General features: G+C 34.5%; 3 protein-coding genes and 3 pseudogenes across 3 annotated transcripts; all 6 read right to left on the bottom strand.

Moving 5' to 3' along the window:
* Positions 1 to 2987: 2987 nt before the first annotated feature.
* Positions 2988 to 3731, bottom strand: LOC125027797 (annotated as a pseudogene).
* A 2359-nt stretch (positions 3732 to 6090) lies between these two features.
* LOC125027796 (neurotrophin 1-like) lies at positions 6091 to 6831 on the bottom strand. The gene has a single exon (XM_047616932.1). It carries the CDS (start codon positions 6829 to 6831, stop codon positions 6091 to 6093), a length of 741 nt encoding a protein of 246 aa, XP_047472888.1.
* Positions 6832 to 9615: 2784 nt separating this feature from the next.
* Positions 9616 to 10366, bottom strand: LOC125028326 (annotated as a pseudogene).
* Positions 10367 to 15436: 5070 nt separating this feature from the next.
* LOC125027795 lies at positions 15437 to 16178 on the bottom strand (annotated as a pseudogene).
* Positions 16179 to 18828: 2650 nt separating this feature from the next.
* On the bottom strand, positions 18829 to 19575 carry LOC125027794 (neurotrophin 1-like; the record flags this gene model as incomplete). The annotated part of the gene is made up of 1 exon (XM_047616931.1): positions 18829 to 19575. A coding segment is annotated over one exon (747 nt), but the record flags the coding sequence as incomplete, so codon positions are not given.
* Positions 19576 to 22065: 2490 nt separating this feature from the next.
* On the bottom strand, positions 22066 to 22806 carry LOC125027793 (protein spaetzle 3-like). Its single transcript, XM_047616930.1, has one exon. The coding sequence runs from the start codon at positions 22804 to 22806 to the stop codon at positions 22066 to 22068; it is 741 nt and encodes a 246-aa protein (XP_047472886.1).
* Positions 22807 to 23700: the final 894 nt, after the last annotated feature.

Raw genomic sequence — 23700 nt, 5'->3', positions numbered from 1 at the left:
TAAATAGCAGGCTTTAGTTTTTCAAACTATACAATTAACAAATACTAAAAACATATGGTATATAAACAATATACCATATGCATTATAATGGTAAACTTCAGTGTTCAAATGGTGAAGGTCTGAATGGGTTGCATTGGTGAATAAGCGTGACGTCACGGCAAAGGAGGCCTAAGTTGCACGGCAAGAAGGTGAGGTCGTGAGGTGGCGAAGAAGGTGCCGGCGGACGGGTGGTGAGCTCCACAGGTTCCTCACTACCCACACGAGGGCAGACCTAACCCTGACAAGATAAGGTGAGGTTCCTGTACCCCTCCTATACTAACAATATTTAAAAGTAACAATAATAACTAAAGAAACCAATTTCACTCATAAAAGTCTTTATTTACGCTCCAAATTCCCATAAAAGGCAAAATCCAAGTTCTTGCTCTTAAACAGAGCAAGAACTCGGTCTTAACATTATCTTTATCATTATTATCATCATAACTATTATTATATTTTGAATTATCAGTATTGTTCTCATTACTATCATTACTGTTATAAAAAAACATTATTATAATGTTCTTGCTATTATCAATATCATCCTTATCCCCACTATAATTTTCAATACTGGCATTGTTATTGTTGTCTTTATTATTTTTGTCTTTTTGCCTTGTTTTTATTATTACTATCATTATTATTATACGATTATCGTCATTATTATTCTTATTATCAACATTATCTTTATGTTCACCATTATTACTCGTATCAGTTGTAGTATCACTCTAATTTATGTAATCTTCCTGATAGTGTTGACACCATAATTTTTTTCTTTATCGTTACCTTCAGAATTTATATTTTTTGGTATCATTATCTCCATCATCATTGTGATGGTTATCGTTATTATTAATGTTAAAATCATTGTTGTTATAGATTTACTTTTGTTTTTGTTTTTTTACTGCAATTATTCCCATTGCTTTGGTATTTTGATAATCATTATTACTATAATCATCACCTTCACTGGGTGGGGAATCTGGACCCTGATGAAGTACCTCCTTTATGTAGGATACATTACACCCTCTCCCCCATACAATCCCATAGCGGATATGAAAGACGAAAGAAATTCAGCTTTCATTCATGGTCCCATAAGTGCATGTCCTTGTTTGCAGTTTGTTTTTACAGTATGTTATCATACGTACAGCAAACATTTGCACATATACTCTCAGCCATACATACATATACAGACATAGGCCCACATTATATCATATATGCACACACATGGCTGTATACGCAAGCATACGCACACACATGTATCCATATGTGTGTGTGTGTGTACGTATACATACATGTATACATATGTACATATAAAAGTATACCTATTTGTACCTATGATTATATGTACCTGTATATATATGTGTGTACATATATGTATATACTAATTTGTTTATTTATCTATTTACTTATATATGGTTGTAATGTACAAATATCTATATACGTATTACATGATATATATATTCACATATATATATTATAATATATATATATATATATATATATTCACATATATACTATTATGCCTATATGTATAATCGTATATATATATATATATATATATCCTATATATAGTTATATATGTACTTTATATAATGTATGTGTGGGCGTATATGGGTATCATGTTTATTATTATTATTATTAATGCTATGACTTCATTTATCATTATTAACATGTTTATTGCAACCATTATTATCATTATCATTTCAACTATGGATGTTAAAAGTTGTTGAATGTTTAAGAACACGGTATCTTTTTCATTAACACTATATAACTATTGTTCCTATTAAGAATATCATTGTCACTGTCATTGTTGCTCTGTTATCATTATTGTTGTACCAGTGTTATCGTTATTCACAGTATTGTTATTATATCATTACTGTTTTTATCATGGCTTTTATAATTATCATGTGTTATTATCATGATTATTATATACATTATCACTATTATCATTATAGTTATCATTATTAGTAGTTATTATTATCATTGTTATTGCTATTTGTATTATTATTATCATTAATATTATATTTTAAATCACCTGTTTTGTTATTATCTTTATTGTTGTTGTTATCAAAACCATCATCATAAGGCAATGTTATTATTATCATTATCATCCTTAACCCCTCTATCATTTTTTAAACTGGCATTATCACTGATGTTTTTATCATTTATCTTGTTTTAGTATCATAATTTTCATTGTTATTATCATTATTATAGTGTTATTCTTATTATCGTTATTCTTATTATCTTTTCTATTATTTTTATCATTATTATCACCATTATTACTCGTATCACTTGTAGTATCATTATAATTTATATAATTTTCCTTGACAGTGTTGTCACTATATTTATATGTGCATCATTAGCTTCAGGAAACATCGCTTTCGGTAGCATTATTATCACCATCATCACTGTTATGATTATTATTAATGTCATTTTTCATTTCATTATCGTTATTGTTATGGTTTTACTGTTGTTTTTACCACTACTTATCTTTATTGCTTTGGTATTGACAATTATCATTATTACTAGCATCTTCATCTTCAATGGTTGAGGAATCTAGAATTAGCAAAGGAGACCTCAACTTTACACTTCGAAAGTTACGGATGCTGAATCTTCAGTTATTTTTATATGAATAGCTTTTGTGACAAGGCGTAGCAAATCATGTAATAAGTTCAACAGTGATTTATTGATTGAATAAATATTACTATGGACATCTCGCATCTACCTCTTACATGGGTGAAGTGAAGAGGAAAATGAAAAGGAGAAAGAGAGCAACGGTGAGAGCGACCCGGTGGTTCCTAGCATGACGAGTGATGATACGTGAAGATAGTAGTTCTCTGATTACGTGGGGTGTTCTCTACTTCAAGGGCTAACAGGGATTGTCGGTGGTTCCGTGGTGGCCATGAAGTGTTAGATTGTGTGTGAAGAGGCGTTTCGTTGAGGAGCGTTGCAGTGGCATGTTAGGCGGGAAGGTGGCAGGAGCAGGCAGATGGCATCTTGTAGATGTCGATGAAGAGACCCTTGTAGGGGTCACATGGGTCGTACGAGAGAAGTCGGTGGTACACTGACTTCTGGGTGCAGTGGCTCTGGTAGCAAGGAGCAAGGGCGCGGCAAGCAGCCTCTGGGAACAGACAAGTTTCGAGGCGGGCAGTTTGGCTGTAATAGTGAACGTCGTTCACAATGACGCGCCACTTGCCGTCCACATTCTGGGCACGTTTAGGCATGGCATATACCACTTCGGAGGGACAGATGTAACCCTCAGGCCCGGCCCAGTGGGTGGCATCGTAGGGGGAGTCCCCAGTGGAGGCTCCAGTGTAGTAAGAGTAGTCGAAGGCCTCCTCCTGATCCTTGGTAAGCATGTCTACCAGGTCATCAGCAGACTGGTCGGCCACGTCAGCGTACTTCTTGGCGAATAGGTGATCGGCAGTGATGGCAGCCTTGATCTCGTACTCAGGATACTCAGTGTCTTCCAAGCAGTAGGAGAGAGTAGAGTTGGCAGCGCATGCGGGGGCAACAGTTGGGTCGCAGTAACCGTGCTCATGGGTATGATGGTGGCCGTAAGCAGGTGCATGATGACCTTAAGCTGGCTGTGAGTGATGACCATATGCTGGAGGATGGACCGAGCCCAGAACTAGTCCGGCGTATGCCAGAACGACCGCCTGGAAAGCAAAGATTAAAATCAGAAGCAAAATTAAAATAAACATTTCGGAAGGACCAGATTCTTCAGATAGTACAATGTAAACAGCTTTAACAGGCAGTACTGTCACAACCTACCAACGAAAGAGCCATGATGAAACGACCAGATAGATATGAGAAACACTTCTGTTAGCCCATCCGTTATTATCAAGCTTATATACTCCAGGTATACTTTGGCCACGCCCACCCATAAAAATCGTAATCATAAGGTTCTTACAATTATCATTATCATCCTTATCCCCACTATCATTTTCAATACTGGCATTATCATTGTTGTCTTTATCATTTTTGTCTTTTTGCCTTGTTTTTATTATTACTATCATTATGTTAATACTATAATCGTCATTATTATTCTTACTATCAATATTATTTTTATGTTCACCATTATTACTCGTATCAGTTGTAGTATCACTCTAATTTATACAATTTTCCTGATAGTATTGTCACAATTTTTTTTCTTTATCGTTACCTACAGAATATATCATTTTTTTGTATAATTGTCTCCATCATCACTGTTATGGTTTATCATTATTATTAATGTTATAATCATTGTTGTTAAGGTTTTACTGTTGTTCTTGACTGCTATCATTTTAATTGCTTTGGTATTTTAATAATCCTTATTACTATGATCACCTTCACTGGGTGGGAAATCTAAACCCTGATGAAGGACCTTCTTTATGTAGGAAACATTATCCTCCCCCCCCCCTATAGCGTGTGTGTGTGTGTGTGTGTGTATATGTGCGTGTGTGTGTGTGTGTGTGTGTGTGTGTGTGTGTGTGTGTGTGTGTGTGTGTGTGTGTGTGGTACGTATACATACATGTATACATATGTACATATATAAATATGCTTATATATATGTACCTATAATTATTGTAATTATATATATATACATATGTATGTGCATATATGTATATACTCATTTAATTATTTATCTATTTACTTATATATGGTTGTAATGTACAAATATCTATATAGGTATTACATGATATATATATATATATATATATATATATATATATATATATATATTTACATATATATGTATTATATATATATATATATTCACATATATATACATATTATGTATAGGATATGTATACTCGTATATACATATATGTAGTCTATATATAGCTATATATGTACTTTATATAATGTATGTGTGGGCGTATGTGTGTGTATCATGTTTACTATTATTATTATTATTAATGCTATGACTACAATGATTATTATTAATATGTTTCTTGCAACTATTATTATCATTATCATTTTAACTAGGGTATTAAAGGGATTGTTGAATGTTTAGGAAAATTGTATGTTTTTCATTAACACTATATAACTATTGTTCCTGTTATGAATATCAGTGTTACTTTCATTGTTCCTGTTATCATTATTGTTGTATCAGCGTTATTGTTATTCACATTATTGTTATTATTATATCATTACTGTTTTTGTTATTTTGGCTTTCATAATTATCATATTATTATTATATACATTATCATTATTATCATTGTAATTATCATTGTTAATAGTTATTAGCATCGTTGTTATTGCTCTTGGTGTTATTATTATTATCATTAATATTATATTTTCAATCCCCAGTTTTCTTATCATCATTATTGTTGTTGCTATCAAAACCATTATCATAAGTAATGCTCTTATTATTATCATTATCATCTTTAGCCCCTCTATCATTTTTTATACTAGCATTATCATTGATGTTTTTATCATTTTGATTTTTTGTCTTGTTTTTAGTATCATTTTTCTTTTTATTATTATAGTGTTATTTTTATTAGTTTCGTCATTCTTATTATCCTTTCTATTATTCTTACCATTATTAGTATCACCATTATTACTCGTATCACTTGTAGTATCACTATAATTTATTTTTTTTAAAAATGTCCTTGATAGCGTTGTCACTATAATTATAGTTTTATCACTATCATCAGAAAATATCGCTTTTGGTAGCATTATTAGCCCAGCAAAATTAGCAAAGAGACCTTCTCACCTTTGCCCTTCGAAATGTTACCAATGTTGAAACTTTAGTTCTTTTTATATGAATAACTTTTGTGACAAGGCGTAGCAAATCATGTAATAAGTTCAACAATGATTTATTCATTAGCAATATTACTATGGATTTCTCGCCTCAACCTGTTACATGGGTGAAGGGAAGAGGAAAATGTAAAGTGAAGAAAAAGCAGTGACGGGAGCGTCCCGGCGGTTCCTGGCGTAAATAGCGTTTATACGTGAAGAAAGCAGTTCTCCAGTCACGTGGGTGTGTTATCCGCTTTATGAGGTCATGGGGATTATTTGCGGAGTATTAGATGGTTTGTGAAGAGGCGTTTCGCTGAGGAGCGTTGTAGTGGTGTGTTAGGCGGGAAGATGGCAGGAGCAGGCAGATGGCATCTTGTAGATGTCGATGAAGAGGCCCTTGTAGGGGTTACATGGGTCGTAGGAAAGAAGTCGGTGATACACTGACTTCTGTGTACAGTGGCTCTGGTAGCAAGGAGCAAGGGCGCGACAAGCAGCCTCTGGGAACAGACAAGTCTCCAAGCGGGCAGTTTGGCTGTAATAGTGAACGTCGTTCACAATGACGCGCCACTTGCCGTCCACATTCTGAGCACGTTTGGGCATGGCATATACCACTTCGGAGGGACAGATGTAACCCTCAGGACCAGCCCAGTGAGTGGCATCGTAGGGAGAGTCCCCAGTGGAGGCTCCAGTGTAGTAAGAGTAGTCGAAGGCCTCCTCCTGATCCTTGGTAAGCATGTCTACCAGGTCTTCAGCAGACTGGTCGGCCACATCAGCGTACTTCTTGGCGAACAGGTGATCGGCAGTGATGGCAGCCTTGATCTCGTACTCAGGATACTCAGTGTCTTCCAAACAGTAGGAGAGAGTGGAGTTATCAGCGCATGCGGGGGCAACAGTTGGGTCGCAGTAACCGTGCTCATAGGTATGCTTGTGGCCGTAAGCAGGTGCATGATGACCGTAAGCAGGCGCATGATGACCGTAAGCTGGCTGTGGGTGACGGCCATATGCTGGAGGATGGACGGAGCCTAGAACGACTCCGGCGCATACCAGAACGACCAACTGGAAAGAAAAGATTAACATTAGAATAAAATAAACATTTCGTAAGGACCAATTTCTTCAGATACTACAGTGAAGACAGCTCTAGATGCCAGTATTGCTACAACCTACCAACGTAAGAGCCATGATGACACGAGCAGATAGATGCGAGAAACGCTTCTACTGGCCCATCCGTTATTATCGAGCTTATATACTCCAGGTGTGCTTTGGCCACGCCCACTCAGTACAGATATGCACGACTCCAAGGTTTGATCTACGTGAAAGTGAATGAAAAGTATCATGTACATATATATGTATACATATAGAGAAATACGTAAATATATACATATATACACATTTGTGTATATATATAATTATATGTACATGTATCTGTATATAATTATATATACAGATAACTGTATGCATACATTCACACACGCACATACTGCCTTTCATATAAATAACATACCTGCCTAGAAACGTCCACATACACACATCAGCATTTATTGTTTTATTTACACGAGTGCAGATGCGCAGAATTAGCTTTTGGGCACGCCTACGCACTACGAAGATGAGCGATTCCAAGGTCTGATCTTTATGAAAGTGAATGAAAAGTATCATACACCTATATGTATACACACAGATAAATTAGTATGTATATATGTACATATGTACTTATATGTTCATATATGTTCATATATACATTCATATATATATGTATACATACAGTCTCATATACTGTACACATACACACATATATATGTTTGCACACATGTACAGGCACAGGTGTAAATTCGTAAAACTAGGTATAAAATTAAACTTATAATACTCTTAATTCACTTTCACCAAATACATATACTACATACACAATCACATACATACATACACATTTATGTGCATGTGTATGTGCGTCTATTAGTCATGTACTATGTTGCTTTAGTTAATATTCATACATTTCACCAACTATTGAGCCGCACAGTGGTGGTGTCACATTTCAGCTATTAAAGGAAAGGATTCTAATCCACAACCTTACTATTAACGGAGATAGTGAAGGCGCCTAGGCCGCGTCAACCCTTATGGGCGCCTTGCCCACAAGAATGAGCGAGCTGTTTCGCCATGCTCTTGAGGGTAATCGAGCTATTATGCGGTTAATTTTACTTCATATAGACAGACACAACCGCCGCTCGTCTCTATGCCAGTAGTCAACATTCCATCTGGACAGACCGCCCAAAGTACAGAATGGTTAATGATTAGAAGAAATGAATGTACTAGACATCAAAGGTCATGAGTACAGTGATTTGGAAAGGACACAAAAGAGAACATGTCAGTCGCTTACGTGACTTCGTTGATGAGAAAACAAAAAAAAACAATGATTATATATGCTTGAAGAAAAAAAATCGTCTTGCTCTTACCACCTTTCCGCATGACACGCTGTCACCATGCTCTTTATTGAATAATCACCACTCAACACATTATATGTAATATGTTTGCCGAAAATATTCTGATTTTCCTGACAGTGCTTAGGTTGAATATATATATATATATATATATATATATATATATATACATATATATACATATAGAGTTACCCAATAGTTACAACTATTTTTACATCTATTAGCACTGATTTCTCATTTTATCACAATCATTGATATCACTAATAAGGTTGACCAACGTCATTGTAATAAAGATAATCATGATGATAATATAAGCTTTATTGTTGTCAATATTATTATATAGATTATTGTTATTGGTAATAACAGTAGTATCATTTTCAGGACTATCACCATTTTTATCAGAACTGCGATTTTATTATTATCATTATTACTATTATCATTAAGTTCCTATTATCATTATTACTATTATCATTAAGTTCCTATTATCATTATTGACATATTCATTATCATTATTATTCCTGTAATCATAACTGTCATAATGATTATTATGCACAATCACATAATCATGTTCCTTTACATTATCACCGTCCATCATCACTGTCATGGACTGTGTTTACTATCTACATGGATTTATTTTTTATTTATATAGTGTATACACATGCATTCACACATACATAACTGTGCATTTAGGTATCTGCGTGTGTGTACGTGAATATACATATACGTATTATATATATATATATATATATATATATATATTACATCGTTATGTATGCGTACGTACCATATATATTTACCATATACTTATCTGCATGTATATACATATATACTTTCTAGAGAGAGAGAGAGAGATATGCTTATATATACATATATATGTGTGTGTGTCAGTAAATATATACATATATGTATATGCAAACATACATATGTATATATCCTTATATACATACATATATGTGTACATTCGTATACATACTGTATGTATAGACTATGCTTATATTCTAATTTGTATGTATATACATAACCATAAACATGTTTGTGTTTGTGTATATGTATGCGTCTAAGTTTTTATATGTATATATGTATATATATACATACATACACATCTATACATACATATACATAAACATGCAAAAAATATATAACTTAGAAATATTCAAGTTATCAAAAGGAAAATATGTAAATATCTAATACGAAAAATTATATTTATTTTCATTCTTCACAAAAGAGGGGGATTTAGATGTCATTTTTTATCATTCTGTAGATATGATCAAAAGGTGGCTAGAAAACTGCTTTCTTCACGTACTTCACGACTTTCCATGAACGGTAAGCCTTATTCCCAGGGCATTAAGAATGATAAAATATTGTTAAATTCATATTAAGTTCAACCCCTCCCCCCCCCCCCCCATATGGCTTAAGATCAGGTGTTTGGTGACTAATGATCGATGGTGTAGGCACCCAACAGACAAGCACAGCTGGCAGGAAGCTTGAATGTCTCGATGGCGAAGGGGAAGTACTGATCATAGGGGTTGTAGACAAGGAAGCGGTGGTAGATGGACTTCTGCAGACACTTGGACTCGTAGCACTCAGGCACCAGAGGACATGCATCGGCGGAAGTGAGACACTCTTCGATGCGTGTTGTCTGAGTGAGAGTCTGATAATGGACATCGATATTGTTTACAACGACACGCCATTTTCCCTCGGTGTTCTGTGCACGAGGAGGCCTGACGTAAGCGGTTTCTGATGGGCACAAGTAAGTTTCCTCATCCAAGGTATTTGGTCGGTCCACAGACAGTTCAGTGTTGAGGTCGGCTACGTCAGCATAGAGGGAAAGGAGCTTCTCGTAGTGATACTCGGCTGCATGTTTGATCTCGTAGGTAGGATAATGGTCGTCTTGGAGGCACCATGATTTGGTTGTATTGGCAGCACATTCTGGCACAGCAGGCTCGTGTTCATGCTCATAGGAAGGTTGTGGGTGATAAGCGGGAGCAGGGTAGTAGGAAGGTTGTGGATGGTATGAGGGCTGCGTGTGGTAGGTAGGTTGATGATGGTATGAAGGGCGTGCGTGGTGAGAGGAGCTGTGATGGCTGACAGCAGGAGCACCGCCGAGACTGATGCTGACGTGTGAGCTTCTGATCGGCCACAACTGCGACCGCCAAAGACACCGAAACCTGCAACATAAAATATGGTAAAATGTGTGCTTGTTGATAAACCTAGTCTCCGTTAAATGTGGTATTTCGTGCGCGTACTTATATATACACGTCCACATATGCACGCTCATATTTATATGTACATATGCAAGTGTAGACATATAACTATAAATACATGGATAACTAGATAAATGTTAAGATGCATATCTTTGTTTATACTTACAAAGATAATTATATATACATCCAAGCACACAGGCTCATGACAAAAAATCTATATGTGTGAATAAGCATTGTTAGTTATTTGTGTGCTTATTTTTGTGTATATATAAATATGTGTATGTATGCGTGTATATATGTATATGAATCTACATAATATATATAAGTAAATATGTATAATCATGTATATGTATACTTGTGTACATATGTAATATATGTACATAAATGTATATTTATATTCTATATATCCATATGTTTATATACACAAATACACATATAAACGGATATGTGCACATGAATACTTATTCAAATATTCATGTACATATATATATATATATATATATATATATATATATATATCGTTTGCACATATATACATATGCGTATATATTGTTCGTGTATATACAGACGTGAAGATGATATACTGCATTATCCTATATAGATTTTTTTTCTAGACAGAAGATAACAGAAACTCACCAAGTATCGTAAAGCCATGCCTGCACTCTCAGCTCTCGGCGCGTTCGAACTGTAGCGACCATGATGAAGGACCTCCCTTATGTAGGGAACATTACCTCCCCTAACCCCCACCCCATACACCCCTATGGCGAAAGGTGAAAGTAATTCAGCGTTCATTCATGAGTCCCATAAGTGCATATCCTTATTTTTTTTACTATATATGCATCATTCGTACAGTAAACCTTTGCATAAATTCATTCATACATACATGCGCCTAAATTATATCATATATCCACACACAACTGTATATGAAAGCATACAGACACAAACACACACACGTGTGTATGTGAACGTATATACGTATGTATACATATACATATATACATATATGTATTCATTTATATATATACATATTTATGTACCTATATATATATATATATGTTATACATATACCTATATATACTTGTATATATGTAAGCATATATATATATATATATATATATATATCTGTGTGTGTGTGTGTGTGTGTGTACATATATATTTATCTATTGATCTAATCATTTATTAGTCTATTTATATATATATATATATGTGTGTGTGGTACATATATATGGATATATATTATGTAATATATATATATTTACATATATATATACAGTCATACGTATCATGCATATATATACAATACACATATGTAGCCTATATTTAGCTATATATGTATATATATACATATATATGTATGTGTGTGTGGCTGGGTATATGTGTGTCCTTATCTTTACTATTATTTTTATTATTAATGCTATGGCTTCATTTATTATCATCAATATTTTATTTAATTGCATCCATATTATCATTTCAACTGTTACGGCCATTATATTTATTTTTGCTATATATTATAATTAACAAAAGGATTGTTGTATATTTTTAAAGCTTGTATGTTTTTCTTTAATATTATTCCTATAACTATTGCTCTTATTATGAATATCAATGTCATTTACGTTGTTGCTATATTACCATAATTGTTCTGCTTCCATTATCCACATTATTGCCATCATTTTATTTGTTATTGTTATCATTGTTATTGTTCTTATTATAAATGTGATTATATTTTATTATTATCATTATTATTATTTTTATTATTATTGTTATTATTATTATTATTATCAGTATTATTACTATTGTGATTTTATATTGTTATTGTTATCATTACTATTTTTACTATTATCATCATCATTATTTACAGTGTTATAATTATTAGCTGTATCAATTTTGTTATTATTAGCATCGTTGTTATTACTATTGCTGCTATTATTATTGTTGTTGTTGTTATTGTCTGTCACGTATTGACAATATAAGATAAACTATAATTAGCAGGATTTAGTTTTTCAAAACTATACTCGTAACATATACTAAAAATAATAAAAATAATGGTAAACTTCAGTGTTCAAAAGGTGAAGGTCTGAACGGGTTGCATTGGTTAACATACGTGACGTCACGGCAAAGAAGACCTAAGTTGCGCGGCATGAAGGTGAGGTGGTGAGGTGAGCTCCACAGGTTCCTCACTGCCCACACGAGGGCAGACCTAACCCTGACAAGATAAGGCGAGGTTCCTGTACCCCTCAGCACTTGCGTTATTCCTATACTTACAATATTTAAAAGTAAAAATATAAACACAAAGAAAACAATTTCACTCATAAAAAGTCTTTATATATGCTCTAAATTCCTATAAAAGGCAAAATCGAAGTTCTTGCTCTTAAACAGGGCAAGAACTCGGTCTTAATGTTATCACTATTATAATTATTATTATCATCATATTTTAAAGTATCAGCATTGTTCTCGTTATTATTACTAGTCTTAACATTATTATTATTATCATCATCATTACTATTATTATATTTTAAATTATCAGTATTGTTATCAGTACTACCATTATTGTTATAAAAATCGTTATCATAAGGTTCTTACTATTATCATTATCATCCTTATCCCCACTATCATTTTCAATACTGGCATTATCATTGTTGTCTTTATCATTTTTGTCTTTTTGCCTTGTTTTTATTATTACTATCATTATGTTAATACTATAATCGTCATTATTATTCTTACTATCAATATTATTTTTATGTTCACCATTATTACTCGTATCAGTTGTAGTATCACTCTAATTTATACATTTTTCCTGATAGTATTGTCACAATTTTTTTTTTTTTCTTTATCGTTACCTACAGAATATATCATTTTTTGTATCATTGTCTCCATCATCACTGTTATGGTTTATCATTATTATTAATGTTATAATCATTGTTGTTAAGGTTTAACTGTTGTTCTTTACTGCTATAATTTTCATTGCTTTGGTATTTTAATAATCCTTATTACTATGATCACCTTCACTGGGTGGGAAATCTGGACCCTGATGAAGGACCTCCTTTATGTAGGAAACATTACCCCCCCCCACCCCACCCCCATACACCCCCATAGCGTATCCGAAAGGCGAAAGTAATTCAGCCTTCATTCATGCGTCCCATAAATGCATGTCCTTGTTTGCAGTTCGTGTTATCATCCGTACAGCAAACATTTGCACATATACTCTCAGCCATACAAACATATACAGACATACGCCCACTATATATCATATATGCACACACATGACTGTGTATGGATGCATACGCACACATACATACCCATATATATGTGTGTGTGTGTGTCTGTGTGCGCGTGCGTGTGTGTGTGTGTGTGTGTGTGTGTGTGTGTGTGTGTGTGTGTGTGGTTGTGTGTGTGTGTGTGTGTGTGTGTGTGTGCGTGTGTGTGGTTCTGTGTGTGTGTGTGTGTGTGTGTGTGTGTGTGTGTGTGTGTGTGTGTGTTACGTATACATACATGTATACATATGTACATATATAAATATACTTATATATGTATCTTTAATTATAGTACTTATATATATACATATGCATGTGCATATATGTATATATTCATTTAATTATTCATCTATTTACTTATATATGGTTGTAATGTACAAATATATGTAAATAGGTATTACATGATAAATATATATATATATATATATATATATATATATATATATATATATATATATATATTTACATATATATGTATTATATATATATTCACATATATACATATTATGTATATGATATGTATACTCGTATATACATATATGTAGTCTATATATAGCTATATATGTACTTTATATAATATATGTGTGTGCGTATGTGTGTGTATCATGTTTACTATTGTTATTATTATTAATGTTATGACTTCATTTATTATTATTAATATATTTTTTGCAACTATTATTATCATTATCACTTTAACTAGGGTATTAAGGGGATTGTTGAATGTTTAGGAAAATTGTATGGTTTTCATTAACACTATATAACTATTGTTCCTGTTATGAATATCAGTGTTACTTTCATTGTTGCTGTTATCATTATTGTTGTATAAGTGTTATTGTTATTCACATTATTGTTATTATTATATCATTACTGTTTTTGTTATTTTGGCTTTTATAATTATCATATTATTATTATTAAATACATTATCATTATTATCATTGTAATTATCATTGTTAATAGTTATTAGCATCGTTGTTATTGCTCTTGGTGTTGTTATTATTATTATCATTAATATTATATTTTCAATCCCCAGTTTTCTTATCATCATTATTGTTGTTGTTATCAAAACCATTATCATAAGTAATGCTCTTATTATTATCATTATCATCTTTAGCCCCTCTATCATTTTTTATACTAGCATTATCATTGATGTTTTTATCATTTTGATTTTTTGTCTTGTTTTTAGTATCATTTTTCTTATTATTATTATAGTGTTATTTTTATTAGTTTCGTCATTCTTATTATCCTTTCTATTATTCTTACCATTATTAGTATCACCATTATTACTCGTATCACTTGTAGTATCACTATAATTTATTAAAACAAAAAAAATCCTTGATAGCGTTGTCACTATAATTATAGTTTTATCACTATCATCAGAAAATATCGCTTTTGGTAGCATTAATAGCACAGCAAAATTAGCAAAGAGACCTTCTCACCTTTGCCCTTCGAAATGTTACCAATGCTGAAACTTTTGTTCTTTTTATATGAATAACTTTTGTGACAAGGCGTAGCAAATCATGTAATAAGTTCACCAATGATTTATTGATTAGCAATATTACTATGGATTTCTCGCCTCAACCTGTTACATGGGTGAAGGGAAGAGGAAAATGAAAAGGGAAGAAAGAGCAGTGACGGGAGCGTCCCGGCGGTTCCTGGCATAAATAGTGATTATACGTGAAGAAAGCAGTTCTCCAGTCACGTGGGTGTGTTATCCGCTTTATGGGGTCATGGGGATTATCTGCGGAGTATTAGATGGTATTAGAAGAGGCGTTTCGCTGAGGAGCGTTGTAGTGGTGTGTTAGGCGGGAAGATGGCAGGAGCAGGCAGATGGCATCTTGTAGATGTCGATGAAGAGGCCCTTGTAGGGGTCACATGGGTCGTAGGAAAGAAGTCGGTGATACACTGACTTCTGTGTACAGTGGCTCTGGTAGCAAGGAGCAAGGGCGCGGCAAGCAGCCTCTGGGAACAGACAAGTCTCCAAGCGGGCAGTTTGGCTGTAATAGTGAACGTCGTTCACAATGACGCGCCACTTGCCGTCCACATTCTGAGCACGTTTGGGCATGGCATACACCACTTCGGAGGGACAGATGTAACCCTCAGGACCAGCCCAGTGAGTGACATCGTAGGGAGAGTCCCCAGTGGAGGCTCCAGTGTAGTAAGAGTAGTCGTAAGCCTCCTCCTGATCCTTGGTAAGCATGTCTACCAGGTCTTCAGCAGACTGGTCGGCCACGTCAGCGTACTTCTTGGCGAACAGGTGATCGGCAGTGATGGCAGCCTTGATCTCGTACTCAGGATACTCAGTGTCTTCCAAGCAGTAGGAGAGAGTGGAGTTATCAGCGCATGCGGGGGCAACAGTTGGGTCGCAGTAACCGTGCTCATAGGTATGCTTGTGGCCGTAAGCAGGTGCACTGATGACCGTAAGCAGGCGCATGATGACCGTAAGCTGGCTGTGGGTGATGGCCATATGCTGGAGGACGGACGGAGCCTAGAACGACTCCGGCGCATACCAGAACGACCAACTGGAAAGAAAAGATTAACATTAGAATAAAATAAACATTTCGTAAAGACCAATTTCTTCAGGTAGTACAGTGAAGACAGCTCTAGATGCCAGTATTACTACAACCTACCAACGTAAGAGCCATGATGACACGAGCAGATAGATGCGAGAAACGCTTCTACTGGCCCATCCGTTATTATCGAGCTTATATACTCCAGGTGTGCTTTGGCCACGCCCACGCAGTACAGATATGCACGACTCCAAGGTTTGATCTACGTGAAAGTGAATGAAAAGTATCATGTACATATATATGTATACATATAGAGAAATACATAAATATATACATATATACACACATTTGGGTATATATATAATTATATGTACATGTATCTGTATATAATTATATATACAGATAACTGTATGCATACATTCACACACGCACATACTGCATTTTATATAAATAACATACCTGCCTAGAAACGTCCACATACACACATCAGCATTTATTGTTTTATTTACACGAGTGCAGATGCGCAGAATTAGCTTTTGGCCACGCCCACGCACTACGAAGATGAGCGATTCCAAGGTCTGATCTTTATGAAAGTGAATGAAAAGTATCATACACCTATATGTATACACACAGAGAAATAAGTACGTATATATGTACATATATACATATATGTTCATATATACATTCATATATATATGTATACATACAGTCTCACATACTGTACATATACAGACATATATATGTTTGCACACATGTACAGGTACAGGCACAGGTGTAAATTCGTAAAAGTAGGTATAAAATTAAACTTATAATACTCTTAATTCACTTTCACCAAATACATATACTACATACACATTCACATACATACATACACATATATGTGCATGTGTATGTGCGTCTATTAGTCATGTACTATGTTGCTTTAGTTAATATTCATACATTTCACCAACTATTAAGCCGCACAGTGGTGGTGTCACATTTCAGCTATTAAAGGAAAGGATTCTTTTCCACAACCTTACTATTAACGGAGATAGTGAAGGCGCCTAGGCCGCGTTAACCCTTATGGTCACCTTGCCCACAAGAATGAGCGAGCTGTTTCGCCATGCTCTTGAGGGTAATCGAGCTATTATGCGGTTAATTTTACTTCATATAGACAGAGACAACCGCCGCTCGTCTCTATGCCAGTAGTCAACATTCCATCTGGACAGACCGCCCAAAGTACAGAATGGTTAATGATTAGAAGAAATGAATGTGCTAGACATCAAAGGTCATGAGTACAGTGATTTGGAAAGGACACAAAAGAGAACATGTCAGTCGCTTACGTGACTTCGTTGATGAGAAAACAAAAAAACGATGATTATATATGCTTGAAGAAAAAAATTGTCTTGCTCTTGCCACCTTTCCGCATGTATATGTAATAAGTTTGCCGAAAATATTCTGATTTCCCTGACAGTGCTTAGGTTGAATATATATATATATATACATATAGAATTACCCAATATTTACAACTATTTTTACATCTATTAGCACTGATTTCTAATTTTATCACAATCATTGATATCACTAATAAGGATGACCAACGTCATTGTAATAATGATGAAAATTATGATGATAATATAAGTTTTATTGTTGTCAATATTATTACATAGATTATTGTTATTGGTAATAACAGTAGTATCATTTTCAGGACTATATCCATTGTTATCAGAACTGCGATTTTATTATTATCATTATTACTATTATAATTAACTTACTATTATCATTATTGACATATTCATTATCATTATTATTCCTGTAATTATAACTGTCATAATGATTATTATGCACAATCACATAATCATGTTCCTTTACATTATCACCGTCCATCATCACTGTCATGGACTGTGTTAACTATCTACATGGATTTATTTTTTATTTATATATTGTATACACATGCATTCACAAATACATAAATGTGCATTTAGGTATCTGCGTGTGTATACGTGAATATACATATACGTATTATATATATTACATCGTTATGTATGCGTACGTACCATATATATTTACCATATACTTATCTGCATGTATAAACATATATACTTTCTAGATAGAGAGAGATATGCTTATATATACATATATGTGTGTGTGTGTCTGTAAATATATATATACATATATGTATATGCAAACATACTTACGTATATATCCTTATATACATACATATACGTGTACATTCGTATACATACTGTATGTATAGACTATGCTTATATTAGAATTTGTATGTTTATACATAACGATATACATGTTTGTGTTTGTATATGTATGCGTCTAAGGTTATATATGTATATATATATATACATATACATACATACACATATATACATACATATACATAAACATGCAAAACATATATAACTTAGAAATATTCAAGTTATCAAAAGGAAAATATGTAAACATCTAATTCGAAAAATTATATTTATTTTCATTCTTCACAAAGGAGGGGGATTTAGATGTCATTTGTATCAATTCTGTAGATATTATGATCAAAAGGTGGCTAGAAAACTGCTTTCTTCACGTTCTTAACGACTTTCTATGAACGGTATGCCTTGTTCCCTGGGCATTAAATATGATAAAATATTGTTAATTCATATTAAGTTCAACACCCCCCCCCCCCCAATATGGCTTAAGATTAGGTGTTTGGTGACTAATGATCGATGGTGTAGGCACCCAACAGACAAGCACAGCTGGCGGGAAGCTTGAATGTCTCGATGGCGAAGGGGAAGTACTGATCATAGGGGTTGTAGACAAGGAAGCGGTGGTAGATGGTCTTCTGCAGACACTTGGACTCGTAGCACTCAGGCACCAGAGGACATGCATCGGCGGAAGTGAGACACTCTTCGATGCGTGTTGTCTGAGTGAGAGTCTGATAATGGACATCGATATTGTTTATAACGACACGCCATTTTCCCACGGTGTTCTGTGCACGAAGGGGCCTGACGTAAGCGGTCTCTGATGGGCACAAGTAAGTTTCCTCATCCAGGGTGTTTGGTCGGTCCACAGACAGTTCGGTGTTGAGGTCGGCTACGTCAGCATAGAGGGAAAGGAGCTTCTCATAGTGATGCTCGGCTGCGTGTTTGATCTCGTACGTGGGATAATGGTCGTCTTGGAGGCACCATGCTTTGGTTGTGTTGGCAGCACATTCTGGCACAGCAGGCTCGTGTCCATTTTCATAGGAAGGCTGTGGGTGATAAGCGGGAGCAGGGTGGTAGGAAGGTTGTGGATGGTATGAGGGCTGCGTGTGGTACGTAGGTTGATGGTGGTATGAAGGACGTGCGTGGTGAGAGGAGCTGTGATGGCTGACAGCAGGAGCACCGCCGAGACTGATGCTGACGTGTGAGCTTTGATCGGCCACAACTACGACCGCCAAATACAGCGAAACCTGCAACACAAAATATGTATGTGAATAAGTATTGTTAGTTATTTGTGTGTGTGCTTATGTTTATGTATCTATAAATATGTGTGTATAAATTTACATATATATATGTAAATATGTATATACATGCATATGTATGCATGTTTCTATATGTGAATATATACATACACAAATACACATATAACTGGATATTTACAGATGAATACTTATTCAAATGTTCATGCATATATATATCTATATATATATATATATATATATATATATCGTTTGCACATATATACATATATGTTAACTGTTTTCCTGTATGTACGAAAAATTATAAACTGCATCATCCTATATAGATTTTTCTCTAGACAGAAGATAGCAGGAACTCACCAAGTATCGTAAAGCCATGCTTGCACTTTCAGCTCTCGGCTCGTTCGAACTGTAGCGACTATGATGAAGAACCTCCCTTATGTAGGGAACATTACCTCCCCTAACCCCCACACCGTACACCCCTATAACGCCTTCGAAAAGCGAAAGTAATTCAGCCTTCATTCATGGGTCCCGTAAGTGCATGTCCTTTTGTTTTACTATATATGTATTATACAGTAAACCTTTGCATATATTCACTCATACATATGCCCAAATTATATCTTATATCCTCACATGCAGACACAACCACACACATGCATATGTATGAGTGTGTGTATATGAATGTCTATACATATGTGTACAAATACATATATATATATATATATATATATATATATATCCATTAAATATACATACATATATGCATTTATATATATATACATATATATGGTCCCATATATATCATATATTTATCTATATATATACTTATATATGTATATATGTGTATGTAAGCATATATGTATGTGCATGTATATTTATCTATTGATCTAATCATTTATTAATCTGTTTATATATATACATATATATATATGATATATATTATGTAATATATATATTTACATATATATTAATGTGTTTTATGCATATATATATGTACAATACATATATGTAGCCTATATTTATCTATATATATATATATATATATATATATGCATATATACATATATTTATTATGCTCTATAGTCTAATTAACAAAAGGGTTTCTGTATATTTTTAAAGATTGTATGTTTCCTTTAATATTATTCCTATAACTATTGTTCTTATTAAGAATATCAATGTAATTTACGTTGTTCCTATAATACCATATTTGTTGTGCTACTATTATCCACATTATTGCCATCATTTGATTTATCATTATTGTTATCATTGTCATTATTGGTCTTATTATAATTGCGATTATATTGTTGTTATTATCATTATTACTGTTATATACTGTTGCTGCTATTATGAGGTGGCGAAGAAGGTGCTCCACACGTTCCACACTACCCATACGAGGGCAGACCTAACCCTGGCAAGACAAGGCGAGGTTCCTGTACCCCTCAGCACTTATTCCTATACGCCCAATATTTAAAAAAATAACATTAATAATAGTAATAACTTAATAAACTAATTTCTCTTATAAAAGTTTTTATTTACGTGCCATATTCCCATAAAAGGCAAAATCCTAGGTCGTCTTTTAAACAGAGAAAGAACTCAGTCTTAGCATTATCATTATAATCATTTTTATCATATATATTTTGAATCATCAGTATTGTTCTCATTATCACTATCACAAGCATTATCATGATGTTCTTACTATTATCATTATCATCCTTATCCCCACTACCAGTTTAAATACTGGAATTATGATTGTTGTCTTTATCATTTTTTTTTTATTGTATTCTTTTTCTTTATTTATTTTTCTTTTTTACTTATTGCCTTCTTATTATTATTACTATCATTCTTATTATACTATGATCATTATACTTACTATTATTACTTTTATGATCATTATTATTTTTATGATTGTTCGTATCAGTTGCAGTATTTTCCTGATAATGTAATGACCATTATTTTATCTTTATCGTTACCTTTAGAATATATCATCTTTGCTGTTATTATCTCCATGATCAGTGTTATGGTTATCATCAATATCATTATTAATGTTACAATCATTGTTGTTATAAATTTACTGTTGTTTTTACTGTTGTTATTTGCATTGCTCTGATATTTCAATCATCATTACAATGATCATCACCTTCACTAGGTGGGGAACCTGGAATTAGCAAGGGAGACCTCACTTTTGCCAATCGAAATGTTACGAATGCAGAATCTTTAGTTCTTTATATATGTATAATTTTTGTGCCAAGGAGTTACAAAGCATGTAATAAGCTCAACAATGATTTATTTATTAAAAATATGGATTTCTCGCATCTACCTTCTACATGGGTAAATTAAAGAGGAAATTGAAGAGAGAGAGAGAGCAGCGACGGGAGCGTCCCGGCGGTTCCTGGCATGACTAGTGGTACGTGAAGAAAGCAGTTCTCCAGTCACGTAAGGGATAATAGGGATTTTTGGTAGTTCATTGGTGTTGAGGAGTGTTGTGGTGGCTTGTTAGGCGGGAAGGTGACAGGAGCAGGCAGAAGGCATCTTGTAAATGTCGATGAAGAGACCCTTGTAGGGGTCACATGGGTCGTAGGAGAGAAGTCGGTGGTACACTGACTTTTGGGTGCAGTGGCTCTGGTAGCAAGGAGCAAGGGCGCGACAAGCAGCCTCTGGGAACAGACAAGTTTCGAGGCGGGCAGTTTGGCTGTAATAGTGAACGTCGTTCACAATGACGCGCCACTTGCCGTCCACATTCTGGGCACGTTTGGGCATGGCATATACAACTTCGGAGGGACAGATATAACCCTCAGGACCAGCCCAGTGAGTGGCATCGTAGGGAGAGTCCCCAGTGGAGGCTCCAGTGTAGTAAGAGTAGTCGAAGGCCTCCTCCTGATCCTTGGTAAGCATATCTACCAGGTCATCAGCAGACTGGTCGGCCACGTCAGCGTACTTCTTGGCGTACAGGTGATCGGCAGTGATGGCAGCCTTGATCTCGTACTCGGGATACTCAGTGTCTTCCAAGCAGTAGGAGAGAGTAGAGTTAGCAGCGCATGCGGGGGCAACAGTTGGGTCGCAGTAACCGTGCTCATATGTATGCTTGTGGCCGTAAGCAGGGGCATGATGACCGTAAGCAGGCGCATGATGACCGTAAGCTGGCTGTGGGTGATGGCCATATGCTGGAGGATGGACGGAGCCTAGAACGACTCCGACGCATACCAGAACGACCAACTGGAAAGAAAAGATTAACATTAGAATAAAATAAACATTTCGTAAAGACCAATTTCTTCAGATAGTACAGTGAAGACAGCTCTAGATCCCAGTATTGCTACAACCTACCAACGTAAGAGCCATGATGACACGAGCAGATAGATGCGAGAAACGCTTCTACTGGCCCATCCGTTATTATCGAGCTTATATACTCCAGGTGTGCTTTGGCCACGCCCACGCAGTACAGATATGCACGACTCCAAGGTTTGATCTACGTGAAAGTGAATGAAAAGTATCATGTACATATATATGTATACATATAGAGAAATACGTAAATATATACATATATACACATTTGTGTGTATATATGTACATGTATCTATATATAATTATGTATACAGATAAATTTATGCATGCATTCACACACGCACATACTGCATTTTATATAAATAACATACCTGCCTAGAAACGTCCACATGCACACATCAGCATTTATTGTTTTATTTACACGAGTGCAGATGCGCAGAATTAGCTTTTGGCCACGCCTACGCACTACGAAGATGAGCGATTCCAAGGTCTGATCTTTATGAAAGTGAATGAAAAGTATCATACACCTATACGTATACACTAAGAGAAATAAGTACGTATATATGTACATATGTTTATATATGTTCATATATACATTCATATATATATATATATATATATATATGTATACATACAGTCTCACATACTGTACACATACACACATATATATGTTTGCATACATGTACAGGTACAGGCACAGGTGTAAATTCGTAAAACTAGATATAAAATTAAACATATAATACTCTTGATTCACTTTCACCACATACATATACATACACAATCACATACATACATACACATATATGTGCATGTGTATATGCGTCTATTAGTCATGTACTATGTTGCTTT

This window comes from Penaeus chinensis, chromosome 8, assembly GCF_019202785.1.
Source record: "Penaeus chinensis breed Huanghai No. 1 chromosome 8, ASM1920278v2, whole genome shotgun sequence".
NCBI lineage: Eukaryota > Metazoa > Arthropoda > Malacostraca > Decapoda > Penaeidae > Penaeus > Penaeus chinensis.
Note: the sequence above shows the minus strand (reverse complement) of the source record. Positions and strands in the feature narration are given on the sequence as shown.